This window comes from Bufo gargarizans, chromosome 4 (assembly GCF_014858855.1).
Source record: "Bufo gargarizans isolate SCDJY-AF-19 chromosome 4, ASM1485885v1, whole genome shotgun sequence".
NCBI lineage: Eukaryota > Metazoa > Chordata > Amphibia > Anura > Bufonidae > Bufo > Bufo gargarizans.
The window spans coordinates 312,765,663-312,784,203 of record NC_058083.1 but is presented as its reverse complement, the minus strand read 5'-3'; the positions used below and the strand labels follow the sequence as shown (position 1 = coordinate 312,784,203).

The following is an 18,541-nucleotide window of genomic DNA, read 5'->3' as shown; positions in this document are numbered from 1 at the left end:
AAAAAGCACTAGTTGAATAGTTAAAGGCCAGCACCTGATTTTACCCTAGCAGTAGCCTTGAACTGTTCAATTTTGTTTTATAATAAGATTTTCCCTTTCTGGTAGCCTCATAATAATATTTTACCCTAGGGTTAACATTGAGCTATTCAATCAGTGCTTTTTCATAAAGAAAAGCCAATTTGCATACCTTAGGGTTTCCGGGAAATATGTTCAACTTAGATGTTCTTCCAAAAAGAACAGTTTAAAGCTACCAATAGTAGCAAATTTGCTTTATTTTATGAAAAATCACTAGTTGGACAGTTGGAGGTTACCACCAGATTTTCTCCTGGTGGTAGCCTCAAACTGTTAAATCAGTGTTTTTTCATAATAAGTTTTTTTTTTTATTATGAAAAAGCACTGATTTAACAGTTTGAGTCTACCACCAGGAGAAAATATGGTGGTAACCTCCAACTGTGCAACTAGTGCTTTTTCATAAAATAAAGCTAATTGTCTTATGTTTTTCCCAGAAACATAGAGAAGTTTTGGCTGGACTGCAATACTCCTCATGAATCTTAGGTGGTCTCCCTAACGAGAAAGCACACTTCTAAGATCCAACAAAGACTGACCAGAGCTATTCTCTCTTAAGACACTAAGTTTTCTTGACCTTTTTGAAAGAGAACTTATGTGCATGTCTCCTCTTTTCCAGTGGTGTATTATATCCTTTCTCTCCTGTTATATAATAGTATTATTGATTTGAGTTGAATAAATTCATACCTGATTAACCAAAAATGTGGCGAATCACATCCGAAATTAATTTTGAGAAATTAACTTATCTCTAATATACAGTAAATATCTTTATGGAGACCTCTATGAGGGTTTTCTCCTGCATCTGCATTTGTTGTGCCAGAGGGACGGACCATTAAGAATGCAGGGCAGCAAATGTGAGACAAAATATTCACCTTAGTAAAAATACCATGGTTATTCACTTTTATTCTGACTTTTTATTTTGTATAATAATTTTTTAGCTAAAAGATTTAACTTTTGGTGCAATTTTCCTTCCTGTGGCAGTGAAAAGCATGACGCTAACAATGTAGGACTTAAATCATATCACAAATTACAATGCTCATTCTGCAATGCAATGCTCATTGTGAAGCAAATCCTTGAAAAAATAAGTCTATAAGCTTGAAACATGGAAAAATGCAATATATTTTCAGTTTAAAATTAATTGAGCTTGAACAAAATGAAGTTGTATCGAATGTGAATACAGATTAATCTTAGTTGGGCATTTTACAAACTATTATGCTATCTGGGTTTTGAGCGCTATTAGATACCGTACAATCAAAATAATAGCTCAGAAAGGTCACATTTGCATGCAGTAATATGAGTATGGCAAACAAAGGAAATATCTAGAAATTTGACAGCAATTGAAGGAATTTAAAAACTCAGGCTAAATGTGAAAAACTAACATTTCTATTACAAGGGGTGAACATGTCATTAAATACCCTTAAGTAATATATTAGTTTTGTGTAAATATTTTGTGAAAATCATAGACATTGTGCGGGAGATTTATCAAACTGGTGTAAAGTAGAACTGGCTTAGTTGCCCATAGCAACCACTCAGATTCCACCTGTGGAAAATTAAAGGTGTAATCTGATTGGTTACTATGGGCAACTAAGCCAGTTCTACTTTACACCAGTTTGATAAATCTACACATATATTTTTTTTTTTATCTAAAAAAGAACAAAGTTATCAGACATGGTTTTCACAACAGCAAAAACTACTACATTTAAATTTTCTCTAAAAACAGTTCAATTTAAGTCCTATTTGAGTAAATCTCAATGTCTACTTCTATGCACAGTGTTAACAAGTTTTATCAAGTCAAACAGCTTTGAATGCTTTGAAATTATCAGCTTTTGGTTTATCATAGAGCTATCAAAATGTACAGAATTCCCCAGGAGACTTTTAAAGAGGACCTGCCATCTCTCCTGACAATTCTGTTTTAGTCACTACTTGCATTCTACAAGCAATAACAATTCTGGAGCATCTTGTTTTATAGCTGTATGTTGTGTTGTTTCTCTATTTTTCCTGCCGGAAGTATGGAAGTAAAGATACAACTGAGTGTTAACAGTTGGGATTGTATCCCTGCACCATCTCAAACTGGCGGCACTCATTGAACAGTGTCAGACTGTGCAGTAACACCCCCCCCCCCCCTAAATGGTAATACCCAGTTGTACCTTTAGTCATAGAATGATGGAGGAGAATCATAGAGGAATGACACAGAATTGTTATTACATGGGGAATACAAATATTAACTAAAGCAGACATATCAGGAGAGGTGACACGTCTTTTTTAAGGTTTAGGACTTTGTTACCTTTACTATTAGTATAGCTAATATTATGGCTATGCTTAGTACAAACCTCTAATAAACCCTTTTAAGGTTCTCTTGCAGGTACATGGGGTATCAACCTATGTACAGGATACCTTTGATTTTATACTTAGGCACTACTGTTGAATTTTGTATGAGCCAAAAGATCGTTGTCTGCTCCACCAGATGGCATTTGTATATAGGCATTCTGCTCTATATGTCTCAGATCATGGGAAGAACATCTCATCGGAGCCTACAACCTTTACAGAGCCTATATGGTAGCAGACAAGGGCCATGAAACAGAGCACTAAGGAGCAGTATAACCTCTTTGAAATGCCAGGCCATGTCCTAAGGCATGTGGTGTTATAAGGAACTCCAAGCAATGAATTGCTCCAAAATTTGGCCTTGAGTATGGAACTGCCAATACTTTTCAAACTTTTAAGTGATGGTTCAGCACTTTTTTCTAAGTGTCCTTACGCTTACCAGTTCTACTGCTTCATTAGCCTTGGCTTTGCCCTCCTTTGCAGCATCATCTGCATTACCAATCAAGTTCTTGATATTGCTGTATGCATTGAAAGCTGCTGTAGCATTAAGTGAAAGGTTTTTAGCTTCAGCAAGGATTCTGTGAAAACAGATAGAAGTGTTGCGTTCAAGTACAACTGAAACCCTACAAAAATGAATTAATGGCAACATATATAGCTGCTATAGCAAAGCAATTGTGGGTAATATAATTACAGCACTTGGCATGGGCAAGCATTCTTCATTGGTAAAATCACTTTTGTGCAGGCAGCTGTTTGCAACTAAGCCATTAGAGCAAATAGCCACATTTTTTGGGGGTAAAATGCTAACATATAATCCTCCCCTAGCAGGGTCTGGCTGTAGAGTAATTGAATTGATTGTATTCTAATCCAATTCATCACAAATTTCCAGAAAGATACTCATTTTGTTAAATTTGAAAATATGGTGTTTCGTCCCGCACAAATGGAGTCCACCATTTTGCAAGTCAAAAGACAGAACAAGACATCAGCCACCAAAAGGGAATACTTTTTGGACAGTTTTTTTAATTTGAAAATAAAGAAAATTCTGACCATGTGTTAAACAAGCCATATATGTCACTCTCATTTTGACCTTAATAACACTGTCTTGGCGTTAAAAAGCTTATAAGGGCCTGGAGCTGTTGTATAGAGTCCTAAGAGACCCCAAAGTGTCATACAGGACTTTTCAGGACAATTGGTACACTTTTGATTCAGGTCAGATCTATTTGTACCATATCTGACCTGAAACAAAATTTGGGAAATTTGCTCACTTCTATTAGGTTGTCTTGGCATAAAAAAATAAAAATAAAAATCCCAAACTATCCCTAATTCAAAGGTATCCCAAAAATAAATGATCCATGGGGAAAATGGATCAAAACTGCTGGCTTAGTTACCCAGTTACCAGTTAGATTCCACCTTTCATTTGTCAGAACACCTTTGGAAATTGAAAGGTGGAAAGGCAGTTTTCCTTTGCAAAAGTTTTGATAAAACTCCCCCCTCCATGTAGGGGTCTTGAGTCCTGCTGATAAAGTACTTTATTTCCTGCAATTAAAATGTTGCCATATTGGAATGCTTGTGAATATATAATCCTTTTATTTTCTCATTAATATAACATTTGAGTGTATCAATACCTGTGTCTTCGTAGAAGGAGACATTTATTTAAAGGGATTCTGTCACCAGTTTTTGACCCCCACATTCAAAAATATGGTTATGTGCATGGAGCCCTTGTGATTCCTAATGTGGTCTTATAAGCTAAATATGTAGGCTCATTTAGTGTAAAAAAAGTTTTATCTAACCTGTAATTCATCAGATTAAGGTGCCCAGGAGGATGCTCATGTCTCCAAGATGACGCCCGCCGCCGCCGTTCGTGCCCAGCTCCTCCTTTGCTGTCATCAGCGATGTGCCCAGCTCCTCCTTTGCTGTCATCAGCGATGTGCCCAGCTCCTCCTTTGCTGTCATCAGCGATGTGCCCAGCTCCTCCTTTGCTGTCATCAGCGCCGCCTTAGAATCCTTTTCAACTGCCTCCGGCTCTCCCTCACTCCTCCCTCCTTCTTCTCTAACATCCCGCGCGTGCGCACAGGCCTGTGCCTGAGGCGCCCGTGCGGACTTCTCCGTTCAGCTTCATTGAGCGAAGTGCGCATGCGCCGGCACTTCGCTCAACCTCCCGATGACCTGAAGGCAAAGGAGGAGCTGGGCATATCGCTGATGACAGCAAAGGAGGAGCTGGGCACGAACGGCGGCGGCGGCGGGCTGCATCTTGGAGACATGAGCATCCCCCTGGGCACCTTAATCTGATGAATGACAGGTTAGATAAAACGTTTTTTACACTAAATGAGCACACAGATTTAGCTTATAAGACCACATTAGGAATCACAAGGGCTCCATGCACATAACCATATTTTTGAATGTGGGGGTCAAAAACTGGTGACAGAATCCCTTTAAAAAAAAGAGAGAAAGACACAAGAGGAAAAACTAAGAGTCCTAGGAAACCTCACAGTGTCAGACACAAATTTTCAGGCCAATTGTAGCACTTTTGATTCAGGTAGAATCAAAGCAGACTGATTTTTTTTTTTTTACAGATTTAGAAGAATTGGACCCAAAACGAATTTGAAGCAAGTAGCATTACAACGTTGGCATATTGTGTGTTATAAAAATATGATTCCATACCACAATGGGACTAAATGGCTAATTTAAATGGTTAAATCTATCTATCTATTATCTTTCTATCGATCTCTCAATCAATCAATCAATAACGCTTTATTGGCAGGTCTAAAATTAGACATTAGTATTGCCAAAGCATGTGGGAAATAGGGGGTTTAGAAATGGGGACACACCCGGGGTCGGTGTATAGGAATCCGTGGCGTATCATGACAGGGGGGAAGGGGTACGGACACACCCTGGGTCAGGATATCAGAGTCCACGGCATATCACGCTCCTCTCAGTCTGTGGCAGGCACTGATATATTGTGCTGCTATGTCCACAGTGTTATCTTCCTCTCCCAGCAGGATGGGCAGTTTCTCCTCCTCCTCCATGGAGCTGAGGTCTGGGAGTAGATCAGAGTCTCCTAAAGTGGATGTCCCTCACTGTTGAGTATTTGGGACAGTATCTAATATCTATCTATATATGTCTATCTCTCTATCGCTCTATCTATCTATCTACGTATCATATATTTATAACATATTACATTTCTGTATTCTTCAGTGAATCTCTGCAGCTTAGGCTTTGAATCCTATACCTGGCACAGTTTTGTACTATATTCTACCAGTCAGTTGGTAATGATTTTGCTTCTTGCTGAGATCTGCAGGAGAGACAGTCTGCTGGACAAGTACATATCTGATACACAGGTAGGTGGCACTGATGCACTGTATGTTAGCTTGAATTAAAGCCAGTCATTTTATGGAGAGAGAGCGAGAGACATGCTTGTATCTAGGAATAGCAAGATACATTAATGTACAAAGCAAATGAGAGCTTGGTAAATCTTGAAAACATTTTGATTGAGGTGCAACAGGCCATCAATGACCACATAAGGCTGAAGGTCATTGATATAGTGTATCATAATCTATATCATGATGCTACACATGAAATTACATATCTAATGAAAATCTTACAAATCTGATACTGCCAGTTCTTATAGACACAGCCTAATTTCTGGACAAAATAACTAGTATCTCCTTTATTTGTTAAATATGCTCCTTGAATGGTCCCCCTATCTCCAGGGGCCCCATAGCATGTGCATGTGTTTTCTCAGTACACACTTCTGCTAATCTGTTTCTACTCACCCATCAAGCATTCTAGAAGACTCTGCTAGCTGTGCTGCATGTAGTTCTGCCTGGAGTACTTGCTCTGGAAGATCCCTGGTTTGGATCTCATCAGTGAGATTGTTTATTTTGACATTTAATCTTTTAGTCAGTTGTGGTAGTTCTTTGTTTATATCCATCAATTCCTGTAAGAAGAAAATATAATATTATATTCTGGTAATATTATATTATGTATGGGCTTAAAAGAAGTTTCTGAACTACTGGTGTTGATGACCTATCCTCAAATAGATTAGATTAGCGGGGGACTGACTCCTGACAACCCTGCTGATTAGCTCATGACAGCGCTTTGTCTTCTTCGTCTACTTAGTAGTGGCAGTGCAGTGTAACCATGGCTTATTCTCCCATGCACTTAAATGGGATGAACGGGAGTATCTGTTGCTACAACGTGCTAACATGCAGGTATGCTTTGAAGAGGGTGCAGCGCAAGCACTGCATACCTTTCAGAGAGTTGATTGGCGCGGGGGGGGGGGGGGGTCAGAATCTGATATTGATAATCTGTCCTGAGGATAGGTCATCAATATCTCTAGCCTGGACATATCCTTTAACAGATAGTGACCGTTAAAAAGGAAATTATACCACATCATTAACATTCCTCTGCATGAAAAGAGACATTAGTATAAGGCCCCATTTACACAACCGGTCTGCATTTGATACACATTTTTTGTGGATTGGATGCAGATCCATTTCAATGAGGCATCAAAAAATACGGACAGCACACCATGCCCTGCCTGCATCCGTATGTCCATTCTGCAGATAGAACATTCTACACCACATCCCCATCAAAATCTGCATATGTTACAGTTGCCCCAGATTGCATTTGCATTGGGGGGAATTTTACACTTAAAACGTGCACAAACAATTGACATGCTTTGCATTGCAAAATGTGCACCGCAGGTCAAGTTCCATATGGAGAATTTCTGTATTGTACACAAGATTTTAAAAATCTAACAAGGCTAACAAGCAGCAGCAGGAAACTAACCAGCCGCTATTACAACATGTCATAGCATTGCAAGCCCACAGAGCGTCCCAGAACATCCACAATGCCTGGAAAGCTGTCCGTGTGGTGATCCCTAAGATGTCCCCCTCGGATGACGTCAAGACCTATATGGCGATGTTCGAAAAGGTGGCCGTGAGGGAAAAGTTACCCCGAGGTTGTCGCTCCGTTCCTGGCGTCTGGGCCCCAGCAAGTGTTTTTTGATCTTCCTGATGATCAAGCATCCGACTCCCCGACCGTAAAAGGTGAGATACTGGCGAGACTGGGGGTGAATGTATTGGTCCAGGCTCAGCGGGTGCACCAATGGGAATTTAACTCGGCTGAGCCTGTCAGACCACAATATTATGACCTGCTACACCGGTTGCAGAAATAGCTGCAGCCTGACATATTGACTCGCACTGCTATGCTGGACCGTTTGTTGGCGAATGTGTTTTGGAGGGCTTTTGCCATACCCTCTCCAGCACTGAATCGGCCAGGTGTCTCCTGGTAATGCCTTAGAGATGATCGACCTGGTGGAGCACTACGAGGCCACCAGAAATCTGCAGGGGGGTTCTTTTGGGAGGGATGCCAGTCAAACCCCGGAAATCTGCACCCCAGACCCGGCGGCCGATGCCAGCCAAACCCGCCCGGGACGCATCCCCTGCATACCCAGCCCTGGTGGTTTGCCTGCAGTGTCACGAGCCTGGATACATAAGGGCCGACTGTGCCCATCAGGGTGAACCCATGGATACCAACTATGGCTACCGCCACTCATTGTATGCCAGGAAACTGTGTGCCACAGGTACCGCCGAGACTGTAGACAATAGCCACCTGTGCCAGGTGGAAGTGAGGGACACTCTGGCGGTGGCACTGCTAGATTCAGGGAGCCTGGTGTCCTTGGTAAGAGCTGCCCTGGTGTGGCCCGTCGAGTATACTGGCCGAAGGGTCGGCATTGTGTGCATTCATGGGGACTTAAAGGACTATCCCACCGTCATGGTCTCTACATCAACGGTGGTCGGCATGTGGACTCATGAGGAGGCCATCGCCACAAAATAAATGTATGAACAAAAAATTGAGAGAGAGTAACCCGGTTTCCCGGCACTATGACCGGACACGAAAGTTACCGATACCCGTGAGACAGATGTGACCCTAGCAGAGTGGCCCGGCTCAGGGGGGCAGACCAGAACCCTGGGAACCTGAGTCCGAAGAGCCAGCAGTAGGGGTGACCGCCACTTCGGTGGAAGAGGGGGAGACAACCCCGCTAAGTGTGATGGTGGGAGACATGGAGGACTTGCTGCCAGGTCTGGAGCTAGCCAACCTCAATGTCTCCGGGCATAATTTTGATACTGCACAACCTGCCAGATAACTAGCACCCATCCACATTTCCATATTCCCCTGGTACCCCTCCCGATTATCAAGGTCCCGTTTGAGCGAATACCTATGGATCTCGTAGGCCCGGTACCGAATTCTGCTAGAGGACACCAACACATCTTGGTTGTCCTTGACTATGCCACTCGGAACCCAGAGGCGGTGCCACTGCAGCATACATCAGCCAAACTCATAGCTAAGAAGTTAATGGAGATGTTTTTTCTCACGGGTCTGGCTAAGGAGGTTCTGACTGACCAAGGGACCCTGTTTATGTCTAAGGTCATGAGGGAACTCTGTAAGTTGCTCCACATAAATCAGGTACGGACGTCTGTGTATCATCCGCAAACGGATGGCCTGGTAGAGAGGTTTAATCAAACATTAAAAAATATGCTAAAAAGAGTGGTCTCTAAGGCTAGCAGGGACTGGGACCTTCTTCTGCTCTATATAATGTTCGCAGTGCGAGAGGTGCCCCAGGCATCTACTGGGTTCTCTACCTTCGAACTGCTATATGGCAGACACCCTCGCGGTCTGTTGGATGTGGCCAAAGAGGCGTGGGAACAACAACCCACACCACACAGAAGTGTTGTTGAGTACATCACCCAGATGCAAGGACGGATGGAAACAGTTTTACCTCTGGTTAGGGAGCATATGGAGACAGCACAGCGAACCCGGAGTAGGATCTATAATTGGCAGGCTCGGGTCTGGACCTTTAACCCGGGTGATCGGGTATTGGTTCTGGTACCAACTGTAGACAGTAAGTTCCTAGCTAGGTGGAAGGTGCCCTACGAAGTGCTTGAAAAAATTGGAGAGGAAGATTACAAGGTACACCAGCCAGGGCGGCGAAAGCCGGAGCCGGTGTACCATGTAAATCTGCTCAAACCCTGAAAAGATAGGGAAACCTGTACAGAAGACCGCCCATGGCCAGGGTTCCTAGGGGAAGTGGTTTCAGCCCCTCTGTCTGAAGCAAGGGAAAAAGCTGCCACAGTGAAAATTGCTGACAGCCTCTCCTCTAAACAGGCCCCAGAAGCCAGGGAGTTCATTAGTCAGAACACGGATCACTGAGCCTTAGGCAAAGGTCCAGTTAAAACCATACCGGGTACCCGAGGTTCGATAAAAAGCCATTGCGGAGGAAGTGCAGCTAATGCTCCAGCAAGGTGTCATCGAGGAGTCAAAAAGTAAATGGGCCAGTCCGATAGTCTTAATACCCAAGCCAAACGGGACATTCAGGTTCTGTAACGACTTCCGCAAACTGAATGAGGTGTCCAAGTTTGACGCATATCCCATGCCCCGAGTGGATGAGCTTATTGAGAATTTTGACCAAGCCCAGTATTTTTCTGTGTTCGACCTCACCAAAGGGTACTGGCAGGTACCCTTGACGGAGGCTGCCAAGGAAAAACGGCTTTCATCATGCCAGAGAGGCTGTATCAGTATAAGGTATTACCCTTTGGTCTACATGGCGCTCCCACCACGTTTCAAAGGCTAATGGACATTACTCCGTACTCCGTCCACATCATTGGTACGCTTCTGTGTACCTGGACGATATCGCTATCCACCGCACCGACTGGGAAAGTCATCTACCTAAAGTACAGGCTGTAATGGACTCCTTTAGGAAGGCTGGCTTGAAAGCTAAACCAAAAAAGTGCGCAATAGGATTAGAAGAGACCAAGTACCTGGGGTATGTAATTGGGCGTGGAAATATTAAACCTCAGATGAACAAAATTGAGGCGATTAGGGATTGACCCCAACCTGTCACTACTCAGCAAGTAAAGTCGTTCCTGGGAATGGTGAGGTACTATATGAGGTTTTTCCCCAATTTTGCTACAGTCGCCGCACCATTGACAGGCCTTTTGAAGGGACACAAGTCAGTGACGGTTCAGTGGAATGAGCAGGTGGAAAAGGCTTTCTCCACTTTGAAGTCTGCCCTGGTTGGGTCCCCGGTATTGGTGATGCCTGACTTCAAGAGGGAGTTTGTTGTACAGACCGATGCCTCTGAAGTAGACCTTGGAGCTGTACTCTTTTAGGACATCAATGGAAGGAGCATCCTGTTTTCCTGAGGTGCAAACTTACCCCAGACGAGATTAGGTACAGTATAGTGGATAGAGAGTGCCTGGCCATCAAGTGGGCACTCGAGTCTCTCCACTATTATCTGTTGGGGAGAAAGTTCCGTCTGGTGACCGACTACTCCCCTCTCAATTGGATGAGCCAATACATAGAGATGAATGCTTGGGTCACCAGATTGTTCTTATCTTTCCAAAACTTCAAGTTTTCCGTGGAACATAGGGCAGGCAGGTTACAGGGAAATGCAGATGCCCTGTCCCGGGTACACTGGCGGTAGTTTTAAGTGTCAGCGGCAGCTAGTGCTGATTGACACTGTTTGCTGTTAGTATGACTGTAAAGCCAATCCGGGCCGGCTCTTACTGGGAGTAGCTAAAGTGCTGGGTGGGTGGCTGCTTCCACGCTCCAGGCCGGGTCTTTTTTGGCCTATATAAAACCCAGCCAGCAGTCTTAGCTGGGTGTGGTTTATCCTCAATCTGACAGAGAAGCTGGGGAGTTTCTGTGTTTTGGGACCTGTGAATTTGTGCCGTGCTAAAGGCCTGAGAGCCCCATGCCGGGAAAAAGGCCCCTAAAGCCTTGGACTGTGGATGTAAAACTGCTAACCAGGTGAAGATTGTGTTCTATGGACATTGCATGGTGAGAACAAACACCAAGACTGTGAACGGTAATTTTGTTTTTCCTTATGTGTGAATAAACACTGAACTGTTTAGGTTAAAGACTTTATGATTGCCTCCATACTGCGTCCACTAGCCTGTCTACCAGAGCAAAACCACACAATATATATAATTTTTTTTCTATGTTTGTAGACACATTTCTAACACTTTTGAAAACATTTCTGACACACACACACTTACACTCTTTCCCCAACCTACCGTCTTTGAACAGATTTTATTTAATTCTTTTCATACAATTGCACAAACAATGTTTACTGTGAAAGATTCCTAGGCTGTTGCTCTATAGAAGTGTCACAAATAGACATCTATTGTGCCCCAAGCCAGTCAGTCTCCCATTCATATCGAATAACATTTTTATAATACTTCTGTCTACTTTGGGACAAATCTTTCTACGTCATGCATGATTCTTCATAGTGCTTCACATGGACTGGAATGCCGCTTCCTTGTTTACTAATGATTCCATTCAGGCTTTGTGCTACAGATGTGTACCCATCCATATGTCTATTTACTGTTGAATGGATTCCTCCGTCATCCTCAAGAGTCACATTGATTATTTTGTGTTAATATTGAGATTTACCTGGCTTTGCTCTCAAGTTTAACATCTGAGAACATATCTGGAGAGAATAACAGAAATCTTCTCCTAGCTAAAAATATCACTTGTCTGCTCTGCTCTCTATAATGGCTTACACTTGGTTATTCCAAATTGGTTTGCATTAGTGTAAAACAGTTCTTTTCTTCTTATTTCAGTGGTTCACGAGGTGCAGTGGTTTTTACTCACATTTTCAGCTTCATTAATATTTTGTGCTAAGTTGTTGACTTCTGTCATGATGTCATCTGACTCGTTTAGTGTGTTCTCAGTCTCTTTCTTGCCTTTTTCAACGGCTTGCTTATGTCCCTAACATAAAAACATAAAAGATCAAGTCAGGAACAGTCTTAAAATAAATATATTGTGATGAGTATCAACAGACAGTAAAGTAAAATGTACCACAAGAAAACTTTTTCACTATAATGGACATTGCGGTTCAAATAAATATAAAGGACAACATATTCACAGTGTTTGTTCTCCTTGTGTTTGTGTGATTTTCTTTCAAATTCTCCCATATACAGGTCCTTCTCAAAAAATTAGCATATTGTGATAAAGTTCATTATTTTCTGTAATGTACTGATAAACATTAGACTTTCATATATTTTAGATTCATTACACACCAACTGAAGTAGTTCAAGCCTTTTATTGTTTTAATATTGATGATTTTGGCATACAGCTCATGAAAACCCAAAATTTCTATCAAAAAAAATTTGCATATCATGAAAAGGTTCTCTAAATGAGCTATTAACTTAATCATCTGAATCAACTAATTAACTCTAAACACCTGCAAAAGATTCCTGAGGCTTTTAAAAACTCCCAGCCTGGTTCATTACTCAAAACCGCAATCATGGGTAAGACTGCCGACCTGACTGCTGTCCAGAAGGCCATCATTGACAACCTCAAGCAAGAGGGTAAGACACAGAAAGAAATTTCTGAACGAATAGGCTGTTCCCAGAGTGCTGTATCAAGGCACCTCAGTGGGAAGTCTGTGGGAAGGAAAAAGTGTGGCAGAAACGCTGCACAACGAGAAGAGGTGACCGGACCCTGAGGAAGATTGTGGAGAAGGACCGATTCCAGACCTTGGGGGACCTGCGGAAGCAGTGGACTGAGTCTGGAGTAGAAACATCCAGAGCCACCGTGTACAGGCGTGTGCAGGAAATGGGCTACAGGTGCCGCATTCCCCAGGTCAAGCCACTTTTGAACCAGAAACAGTGGCAGAAGCGCCTGACCTGGGCTACAGAGAAGCAGCACTGGACTGTTGCATGTTATTCGGAAATCAAGGTGCCAGAGTCTGGAGGAAGACTGGGGAGAGGGAAATGCCAAAATGCCTGAAGTCCAGTGTCAAGTACCCACAGTCAGTGATGGTCTGGGGTGCCATGTCAGCTGCTGGTGTTGGTCCACTGTGTTTTATCAAGGGCAGGGTCAATGCAGCTAGCTATCAGGAGATTTTGGAGCACTTCATGCTTCCATCTGCTGAAAAGCTTTATGGAGATGAAGATTTCATTTTTCAGCATGACCTGGCACCTGCTCACAGTGCCAAAACCACTGGTAAATGGTTTACTGACCATGGTATTACTGTGCTCAATTGGCCTGCCAACTCTCCTGACCTGAACCCCATAGAGAATCTGTGGGATATTGGGAAGAGAAAGTTGAGAGACGCAAGACCCAACACTCTGGATGAGCTTAAGGCCGCTATCGAAGCATCCTGCGCCTCCATAACACCTCAGCAGTGCCACAGGCTGATTGCCTCCATGCCACGCCGCATTGAAGCAGTCATTTCTGCAAAAGGATTCCCGACCAAGTATTGAGTGCATAACTGAACATAATTATTTGAAGGTTGAATTTTTTTGTATTAAAAACACTTTTCTTTTATTGGTCGGATGAAATATGCTAATTTTTTGAGATAGGAAATTTGGGTTTTCATGAGCTGTATGCCAAAATCATCAATATTAAAACAATAAAAGGCTTGAACTACTTCAGTTGGTGTGTAATGAATCTAAAATATATGAAAGTCTAATGTTTATCAGTACATTACAGAAAATAATGAACTTTATCACAATATGCTAATTTTTTGAGAAGGACCTGTATAAGTGAGGGACATGAACATGTGGAGTCACTGTCGGCAGAAATACATGGAGGCAAAAACAATAATAAATTACTAATAGGAGTTTATTATAAACCACCTAATATACCACAGAAAATATACTACTAAATGAGATAGACAAGGCGGCAAATCATAATGAGGTCGTTATTATGGGGGACTTCAACTACCCAGATATAAACTGGGAAACTGAAAGCTGTACATCTCATAAAGCAAACAGTTTCTTGGCAATAACCAAAGACAATTACCTTTCCCAACTGGTTCAGGACCCAACTAGATGGGTGGCCATACTAGACTTAGTATTAACCAATAGACCTGACAGAACAACAGATGTGCAGATTGGGGGAAACCTGGGAAATAGTGGCCATAAAGTAATAACCTTCCAATTATCATTCAAAAGAGTGTTTCTTCAGGGAGGAACAAAAATACTAAACTTCAAAAAAGCTAAATTTAGCCGACTAAAAGAGGCCATAGGCCTAACTAACTGGGACAAAGTCCTCAAAAATAAAAATACAGCCACAAAATGGGATATTTTTAAAAACATCCTAAATTCTAATTGTGGTACATATTTTATGGGAACAAAAGGTTAAGGGACAAGAAGAAACCAATGTGGATAAATAGAACTATAAAGAAAGCAATAAATGACAAAAATAAAGCATTTAAATCACTAAAACAGGAGAGTAGTGAGGAAGCACTGAAAAACTATAAGGAAAAAAATAGAATATTTAAAAAACAAATAAAAGCGGCCAAACTAGAGACCGAGAGATTAATTGCCAAAGAGAGCAAAACTAACCATAAAATATTCTTCAATTATATAAATGGTAAAAAGTATAAATCTAAAGGTGTCGGCCCTTTAAAGAGTGATGAGGGGGGAGTTGCAGAGAGCGATGAGGAGAAAGCAAAGCTATTAAATATTTTTTTTTCTCCACTGTATTCACTGAAGAAAGTAAATTGTAAGATAAAATGCAGAATGTAAAAGTAAATTCACCATTAAAAGTATCCTGTCTGACCCAGGAAAAAGTACAGCGGCGTCTTAGGCTCCTTTCACACCTGCGTTCAGGTGTCCGCTCGTGAGCTCCGTTTGAAGGGGCTCACAAGCGGCCCTGAACGCAGCCGTCTGGCCCTAATGCATTCTCAGTGGAGGCGGATCCACTGAGAATGCATCTGCCTGCCAGCGCTCAGCCTCCGCTCCGCTCAGTGAGCGGACACCTGAACGCTGCAAGCAGCGTTCGGGTGTCCGCCTGGCCGTGCGGAGGAGAGCGGATCCGTTCCGACTTATAATGGAAGTCAATGGGGACGGATGCGCTTGAAGATGACACCATATGGCTCAATCTTCAAGCGGATCCGTCCCCCATTGACTTTCAATGTAAAGTCTGAACGGATCCGCTCAGGCTACTTTCACAATTTTTCTAAGTTATAATGCAGACGGATTCTGAACGGAGCCACCGTCTGCATTAATATGAGCGGATCCGTTCAAAACGGATCCGATCGAACGCTAGTGTGAAAGTAGCCTTAAAAAGATTAAAATAGACAAATTGCCAGTACCAGATGGAACCCCCCCCCCCCGTATCATAAGAGAATTAAGTAATGTCATAGCCAGACCCTTATTTCTGATGCTGACAGGGAGTGTTCCACAGGATTGGCGCATAGCAAATGTGGTGCCAATATTCAAAAAGGGTCCAAAAACAGAGCCCGAAAACTATAGGCCAGTAAATTTAACATCCATCGCGGGTAAACTGTTTGAAGGTTTTCTAAGAGATGCTATCTTGGAGCGCCTCAATGAAAATAAGCAAATAACGCCATATCAGCATGGCTTCACGAAGGATCGGTCATGTCAAACTAATTTAATCAGTTTCTATGAGGAGGTGAGTTCTAGACTTGGCAGCGGATGTCGTACAGTGCTTCCCATAATTATTCATACCCCTGGCAAATTTTTACTTAAAGTTACTTTTATTCAACCAGCAAGTAATTTTGACGGGAAATGACATAGGTGTCTCTCAAAAGATAATAAGACGATGTACAAGAGGCATTATTGTGGAAAAAAATAATAATTTCTCAGCATTTATTTACAATTAAGCAAAAAGTGTCCGGTCCAAAATTATTCATACCCTTTTCAATAATCAATGGAAAAGCCTTTATTGGCTATTACAGCAATCAAATGCTTCCTATAATTGCAGACCAGCTTTTTGCATGTATCCACAGGTATTTTTGTCCATTCATCTTTAGCAATGAGCTCCAAATCTTTCAGGTTCGAGGGTCTTCTTGCCATCACCCTGATCTTTAGCTCCCTCCACAGATTCATAATTGGATTCAAGTCTGGACTCTGGCTGGGCCACTCCAAAACATTAATGTTGTTGTCTGCTAACCATTTCTTCACCACTTGTGCTGTGTGTTTTGGGTCATTGTCATGCTGAAATGTCCACTGGTGCCCAAGGCCAAGTTTCTCTGCAGACTGCCTGATGTTGTAGTTGAGAATCCTCATGTATTGCTCTTTTTTCATGGTGCCATTTACTGTGATTAGGTTCCCTGGTCCATTGGCTGAAAAACACCCCCAAAGCATTAGGTTCCCACCAACATGTTTGACAGTGGGGATGGTGTTCTTTGAGCTGAAGGCTTCTCCTTTTTTATGCCAAATGAAGGAAACATCATTGTGACCAAACAATTCAATTTTTTGTTTCATATGACCATAACACAGAAGACCAGAAGTCTTCTTCTTTGCCCAGATGAGCTTTTGCAAAGGCCAAGCGCGCTTTTGTGTGCCTGGTCTGCATCTGTGGAACCCAATAGTGTGCAGTGCCCGTTGGATTGTCTGCCTTGAGACATTGCCACCAGCAGAGCCCAGATTCACCAGGATGGCCTTGGTGGTGATCCTTGGATTCTTTTTCACCTCTCTAACTATCCTCCTGGCCAGCACAGGTGTCACTTTTCCACAGTGAGGAACATCTTGTATTTTTTAATATTACTTTGCACTGTAGCCACTGGAACTGAAAACATTTAGAAATAGCCTTGTAGCCCTTTCCTGACTTGTGAGCAGCCACAATGCGCAGACGCAGGTCCTCATTGAGCACCTTTGTCTTAGCCATGACTGTCCACAAACCAACTGCAGAGATCTGCTGTTTTTCACCTGTTGAGTTGATTACAACAGCTGTTCCCAATTAATCAGGGTAATTAGGATGCTTTAGAACAGCTTGGACTATTTGGAATGGTATGAAACTTTTGATTTTCCCACAGACTGTGACAGTTTGTGAAGGGTATGAATAATTTTGGACTAGACACTTTTTGCTCAAATGGAAATAAAAGCTGAGAAATGTTTTTTTTTTTTCCACAATAATGCCTCTTGTACATCGTCTTATTATCTTTTGGGAGCCACCTATGTCATTTCCCGTCAAAAAATTACTTGCTGGTTGAATAAAAGTAACATTAAGTCAAAATTTGCCAGGGGTATGAATAATTATGGGCAGCACTGTATATCTGGACTTCTCCAAAGCATTGGACACTGTAATGCATAAAAGGTTAGTATATAAAATTAGAATGCTTGGACTGGGAGAAAATGTCTGTATGTGGATAAGTAACTGGCTCAGTAATAGAAAATAGAGGGTGGTTATTAACGGTACACACTCAGATTGGGTCACTCTCACTAGTGGAGTGCCCCAGGGGTCAGTATTGGGCCATATTCTCTTTAATATATTTATTAATGATCTAGTAAGAGGGCTTGCACAGTAAAATATAAATTTTTGCAGATGACACTAAACTGTGTAAAGTAATTGACACGGAAGAGGACAGGATACTGCTACAAATGGATCTGGATAGATTGGAGGCTTGGGCAGAGAAGTGGCAGATGAGGTTTAACACTGACAAATGTAAGGTTATACACATGGTAAGGAATAATTCAAGTCACCCGTACATACTAAATGGTAAAACACTGGGTAACACTGACATAGAAAAGGACCTAGGAATTTTAGTGAACAGCAAACCAAGCTGCAAAAAAAGTGTCAGGCAGCTGCTGCCTAGGCGAATAAGATAATGGGTTGCATCCAAAGGGGCATAGATACCCGTGATAAGAACATAGTCCTACCACTTTACAAATCACTGGTCAGACCACACATGGAGTACTGTGTACAGTTCTGGTCTCCTATGAACAAGGCAGACATAGCAGAGCTGGAGAGGGTTCTGATGAGGGCAACTAAAGTAATTACAGGAATGAGGGAATTAAAGTACCCTGAAAGATTATCAAAATTAGGGTTATTCACTTTAGAATAAAGATGACTGAGGGGAGATTTAATTACTATGTATAAATATATCAGGGGTCAGAACCGAGATATCTCCCATCATCTATTCATCCCCAGGACTGTGACTGTGACAAGGGGACATCTTCTGTGTCTGGAGGAAAGAAGGTTTGTACACAAACATAGAAACGGATTATTTCCGGTAAGAGCAGTGAGACTATGGAAATCTCTGCCTGAGGAGGTGGTGATGGTGAGTACAATAAAAGAGTTCAAGAGGGGCCTGGATGTATTTCAGGAGTGTATTAATATTACAGGCTATAGCTACTAGAGATGGGTCGTTGATCCAGGGAGTTATCTGATT

The 18,541-nt window shown here is 42.2% G+C and overlaps 1 protein-coding gene across 1 annotated transcript in view; it reads right to left on the bottom strand.

Annotated features, from left to right (window-relative positions):
- LAMA2 (laminin subunit alpha 2) overlaps positions 1-18,541 on the bottom strand; it is a 772,405-nt gene that overhangs the window by 130,901 nt on the left and 622,963 nt on the right. The window contains exons 37-39 of the mRNA XM_044291170.1: positions 12,046-12,162; positions 6,159-6,322; positions 2,828-2,966 (exon numbers count right to left, since the gene is read on the bottom strand). Of these exons, the coding sequence (XP_044147105.1) occupies positions 2,828-2,966; positions 6,159-6,322; positions 12,046-12,162 (420 nt within the window). The remainder of the gene's footprint in view (positions 1-2,827; positions 2,967-6,158; positions 6,323-12,045; positions 12,163-18,541) is intronic.